Source organism: Bos grunniens, chromosome 11 (assembly GCF_055505025.1).
Source record: "Bos grunniens cultivar Pamir isolate PY7600 chromosome 11, Bosgru_T2T1.0, whole genome shotgun sequence".
NCBI lineage: Eukaryota > Metazoa > Chordata > Mammalia > Artiodactyla > Bovidae > Bos > Bos grunniens.
In genome coordinates, this window is record NC_141175.1 from 87,944,158 (window position 1) to 87,950,157 (window position 6,000).

The 6,000-nt window shown below is 38.6% G+C and overlaps 1 protein-coding gene across 3 annotated transcripts in view; it reads left to right on the forward strand.

Annotated features, from left to right (window-relative positions):
• Positions 1-5,514, forward strand: part of EIF2AK2 (eukaryotic translation initiation factor 2 alpha kinase 2) — a 30,339-nt gene extending 24,825 nt beyond the window's left edge. For all 3 annotated transcript variants that reach the window (XM_086327445.1, XM_086327448.1, XM_086327446.1), the window contains 4 exons: positions 2,447-2,575; positions 4,032-4,136; positions 5,174-5,224; positions 5,302-5,514. In XM_086327445.1, coding sequence (XP_086183571.1) covers positions 2,447-2,575; positions 4,032-4,136; positions 5,174-5,224; positions 5,302-5,424 — 408 coding nt within the window. In that variant the 3' untranslated portion in view covers positions 5,425-5,514. The remainder of the gene's footprint in view (positions 1-2,446; positions 2,576-4,031; positions 4,137-5,173; positions 5,225-5,301) is intronic.
• Positions 5,515-6,000: the final 486 nt, after the last annotated feature.

Consider the following 6,000-nt stretch of genomic DNA (forward strand, 5'->3'; position numbering starts at 1 on the left):
GCTCTGTCTCTGCCTCTACTGCTACCCAGGCTTGTCTGAGAGGCAGAAGAGACTCTGGTGACTCTGGCTTTGGGAACACGATTCTCTTAACCTTTTAAGTCATTACTCTTGAGGGCAGTCACAGCCACTAAGTCCAGAGTCTCGAATTTGCTTGGCACTTGGTGAGACATCTCTGCCCCATGAAAACTGCGGCAATGCAAACCTTGGACCATGCCATATACTTTTGTATTTTCATTTTCTTCTGGCTTCCTAGCTTCTCTCATGGTCTAGATGAGCAGTTTTCCCATTTCCTCCTCAAAATCAGACAGAAGAGCTTTTCAGTCTTCCCTTGGCACTCTGTTCCCTGTGATTTGCGTACCGTCGTCAAAAACCTCCCATGCTGAATCCTATCACCAAACCTTTGCTCGTGTGCTCACATGAGACACTCTTCTACCTGTCCGCTTTGGTCTCAATTTCTTTATGAGGCTTTCCTGATCATTCTGGATTAGACAGAAGCACCTCGTCTATATGGACCTTGGGCTTATCCCACATGTCTAAAACAGCCAGGAACGAGAAACAAAGAAAAATGTTCCTTGAGAAAAATAAGCAGCCATGTACATAGTTGTTTGTTGGCTTTGGTAGGAAAAGATGGCCCTTAAGAGGTATTGCATCCTTGGTCTTCTCAGGGGCTGGATGTCTGACGCCTTCATATTGGGCTGCCTCTGGTTCCAATATCTCATTTTGTTAATAACAGTATTTGAAGGTGTTCTTTGAAGTTGGAAGGATATAAGGACTCTGTTCAAAAGAATACATTTAGAATGGCTATACGTTCACTTTGAAATGAATCATATAGAGTTAAATAAGAAATTAAGCACAATTATCTCTTTATACAATCATTTGCAAATAAATTATCTACTTACACAGTCATCTCCTCTACTCAGAGGTTTGGGCATTTCCTCCCAGGCCCCCATCAGGATGAGTTAATGAAAATGCCTAGTGCTCCCTTCTCCCACCACGTGGTTGGCCAGTTCCCTCCTGTATCTTGTACTGCTTGTGCCTCTTGTCGGGGAGTCATCTTTTCTTGTGTCTGTAGAGAGTGTTTGCCCTATGTTTGCAGGTGCTCAAAGGTCAGACTTTCATCTTTTTTAACTTGCTAACTTCACTGATACAGTTACTGCTTTTTCACATCTGAGAGAAGATGTAAACAAAAGTGTGCATCTTATTTTGTGATGCTTCGCAAAATACCTGCTACTGGTGGCTTTGCCAGATAATGGTCTTTACCCAATAAAGCCCCTGTTCTATGAAGTCAACCAGCATTTACCATAAGAACTAGACCAAAAATGCTGGTGAGAGACACAGAGGTTTCTGGAGAGAGGGCTTATGGGCTGAGGAGGTTCGATTTCCCAACTGCCCCAGGCTCCTCGGTCACCTTATTCTTGTACCTCCTGGATAAAGTTTGCACCCCTTTTTTTTGCCACACCTTGTGGGATCTTCGTTCCATGACCAGGGATCAAACCTGGGCCCCCTGCAGTGGAGGCACAGAGTCCTCATCAACAACCTTCCTGGTTTCATGGTCTTTAGAATATTAGTCAATACCTTCTACAAAGTTGTGGAATTCTCATTCTGTTCTTCCTTTTTTTTTCCCATTATGCTTAAAGAATTATGTAGAAAAATATATTTCAGTGCTAGGCATCAGCTTCTAGTTAACTTGGTATGCCTTCAAAGACAGAGGGGCTGTGTTTGTTAAGAAGTCAGAAGCCTGGAGAAATGGATATAAAGGAAGCTCCCAGGGAAAATTCTGCACAGGGTATTCTGCAGCATTACTGGGAATGGACTCATTCTGAGAATCTCAGGATGGGAGAGGATCTTAAGGGTGTCTCCTTCAATCCCTTTCAAATGCTGGACTCATGTTTGCAGTGTTTTCACCAAGTGGGTGTCCAGCCCTGTCTTGACTACCTTGTAGGATGGGGAACTCTCTAACTCCCATTTGTTGGACCACACGATTACTATATTCAGTTCAGTCAGTTCAGTCGCTCAGTCGTGTCCGACTCTTTGCGACCCCATGAATTGCAGCACGCCAGGCCTCCCTGTCCATCACCAACTCCCGGAGTTCACCCAAACCCATGTCGTATTAGGATATATTAAAAGCAAGTCTTGGGGTCGTTTCCATCCTCTAGTCCTGGATCTATCCCCACAGGGACCAGGCAGGAGTGAATCCATCTTTCTTTGACTTATCTTCAGCTATCTGAAGGCAGCTATTTCCCAAGCTTTCTCTGCTGTCAGCTAAAATGTCCTGACTTCTTCAGTTAGCATTTTAAAGACTGATATTAATAAGTTTCCTGTTTTGGGCTACCTAGGAGCAGGTAAATGCCTTACAAGTAAATTTAAAAATAGCTGTTAAGAAGTATGAATTGGATATGTGATAAAAATCTGTCAAATTAGTACTTATAACATATTTTTTCGGCAGCCAGGTAACATATTTTTAGTAGCTATGAACCAAATCAAGATTGGAGACTTTGGACTTGTTACATACCTGAAAAATGATGAAACGCGGACAAGTAAAAAGGGAACTTTACGATACATGAGCCCAGAACAGGTGAGGTCCCCTTTCTTTCTGTCTAGATATTTTTTTATCTCTTTCATTTTTTAATTATAAAAATAACAGGCACTCATAAAATTAAAATAATACATAAGTAAATAGAATGAAAATGGAAAATTACCATTACTCTTCATTTTTATTCCTACTCTTTTCACCAGAGTTGGTAGTTTATCCTTTTAGGTCATTTTCTTTGAGTTATAAAAAATATATAGATACATATATTTATGGAGACTTTTTTACATAAAAATAATAAATACATTTTATGAAGCTACTAAAAGTTATTTTGTAACTTAATTTTTTTTTACTCAATAGTGTATCATAATCTTTCCATGTCTGTACAAATAGATCTGACACATTGTTTTTAACAACTGTATTGTACACCAAAATACAGATATACAGCAATCATTTAACTATTTCCTGACTGATGGGCATTTATTTAGGCTGTTTTCAACCTTTTACATTTGTAGACATGTTATGTGTCTTCTTCCTTACCTGTGAGTCTAAAAACAAGTATTTCTGTGATAATCAATGATAGAGTCTTTGAAGTGAAATTGTTGACTAGAATGACAGGTGCAGTTTATAAAAACATAACAAAGTTTTTCCAAGGTGTGTAAGTAGAAGTCATAGGGGAGTAACAGCTTCCTTTCAACTCCCATTCTCTTAAATATCTCCTGCATCCAATATTGAGGAAAGATTTATACACCATAAAATTCAGATCTTGAATGTCTACATTTTTTTTTTTAGTTCTGACAAAGGCATAGGTTCATGAAGCCTACAAGCCTATGAGAAGGTAGAACATTTTCCTCACCTTTAGACCCATTTCCAGTCGGTCATTCCTCTCCACTGCCCAGAGGAAACCAGTTCTCTGATTTCTATCACCATAGATTACTTTCCCCTGATCTTGAGCTTCATATGAATGGGATCACATTGTATGTACTCTTATGTTTGATTATTTCACTCAAAGTAATGTCTGTTGGAGAACCTCTAGTGGTTGCTTATAAATAACAGCAGATTATTCCTTTTTGTGGCTGAGTAGTATTCCATTGTATGAATATACCACGATTTGTTCATCCATTGTCCTGTTGATGGACATTTGGGTTGCTTCCAGTTGTTGAATATTGTGAATGAATCTGTGATAAACCTTTGCATGCAAGTGATTTACTGGGTGCTTCACCTAATGGTCTCATTTAACCCCACAGTCACACTCTGAGGTTCAAACTATTGCTATCTCCATTTTAGGATTTAGATTATTCCCACATTGATGGGTAGTGTATACAGGTGATTCAGCTGTTTAGTGACAGAGATTTGAACCTGGGCAGTCAGGGCCTACATATCTTGCTAATGAATATACATTGTTGTGTGTTATAAGACATTTTGGTTAGATAACTTTTTTGGCTTTAGAAGGCATGAATATTTATATCAGTGAGTCACAAATATAAATTTTTTTTTTCAGCTTTCTTCTGTGAAAGACTATGGAAATGAAGTGGACATCTATGCTTTGGGGCTGATTCTTGCAGAACTTCTTCATATATGTCCCACTTCTTTAGAAACACAGAAGGTAAATACAATGTTACAGAAAGAATTAAGCAACAAAAATTATTGACCATCATATTCAAAGTACTGCTGCAGTTATTGACCTCACGTGAGGATGGACTGGAGCATGTTAGTGTTGACTGCAAATTAAATATGAATTTTTATCTCTTTCAAGTTTGGGCAACCAATACTTTTTCTTGAAGACCAAACCTTTGGTCTTCTTTGGAAGGTGTGTGCATCTCTGTCTGTAAAATTGTATCGATGGCTTGCTTTGCATAAGACCCTGTGCTGAGCTCTCCAAGGGTTATGAAAATGAGGAAGGCTGTTCTCAAGGAGCTTATATGTTACAAGGAAAGGTAACATAAGAGAATGCTATGAATATTATAGGAGAAGGCATGAAGTCTAATGGAAACAGCTAGGAGGGGGGCTTTGCTAGCTGCAGGGATTTAGGCTTCATGCAGGTGTTTAAATTGGGCTCTGAAGGATTGGTTGGCTTCCAATACTCCAATTTAGAGAGAAGGTGATGCTAGCGTGGAAAAGGATTGGGAAGAATATATTTGGGAATAGTTGGCAGTGTCATTTGTATTGGAGTATATAAGTCAAGGAAGTGGTTGATGGTCAGTGGTACTGGAAAGATATACTAGGATGAAATTAAAGCAAGAATATGAATTTCTTATGAAGACAGTGGGGGGGGGCACCGAATGCTGCAGGCAACTGGATATCCTAGTCTGAAGGTCAGTAAGAGGGACTTGCCTGGAGTTGACAGCCTTCTCCCCTGTAAGGCAGGGATATTGAAAATACCTTGCAGAGGGCTCCAAAAAGGATGCAAGGAGATAATTCATATGATGCTCTTAAAACTTCAACATGCTGTAGTGATCAGGATGGTTCTTAATGGGGGTGGTGGGGAAAAAGGATTCCCGCTTGCTTCTTAGCTGAAGAGATTTTTCTAAAAATCTAGAAATATCCTAGAATTCTGGTATCCCCAGCCTTTTGTGCTTTCTAAGTTTGTTTTTCTCCAAAGTGAATCATTTCCTAATAAACATATATATGTTTAATTTTTAGTTCTTTGACGATCTAAGGAATGGCAGATTAGATGTATTTGACGACAAAGAAGTAAGCATTTAAAAATAATTGAATTTTGTTTATTGCAATGTTTTCTTTCCTAGAATTGACTCTTACTGTCATTACAGAAAGATCTTCTGGAGAAATTACTCTCAGTGGACCCCAAGAAACGACCTACCGCATCTGAGATACTGAAGACTTTGAAGGAGTGGAATAATGTTACAGAAAAAAAGAAACGAAACACATGTTAGATACTTCAAAAAGTATCCTGCTTCTGATAATTCCATTTTCCTGTAACTGTCTAAAATCTGCTTGGGAATATTGATGGTATTTATCTTCTATTTTCATTTTTTCTATTAATTTTTTTTGCCACATTTGAAGAAAGATTTACATTTTTTCTTACTTTAGAAACATTCTTACATTTGACTTTCCCGTGGATAATCTTCTTGTTGTGAAAATACCAAAAGAACCCCTCAAATTTTCTTTTTAATACCAATCAGTGAATCAATTAATGAATGAATATTTGTTAAATGCCTAATGTTTCTAGGCAAAAATAGTATCAGATCTATCTCTGTCTTAAATAGCTAATAATCTAGTTGGAGAATATGGTGACCATGAAAAGATAAGTAAAAAAGATAAATAAGTATAATACTTCTGAAAGCAATTTGGTATCATGTAGCAAACTTATGGCACCCCACTCCAGCACTCTTGCCTGGAAAATCCCATGGGTGGAGGAGCTTGGTGGGCTGCAGTCCATGGGGAGTGACTTCACTTTCACTTTTCACTTTTATGCATTGGAGAAGGAAATGGCAACCCACTCCAGTGTT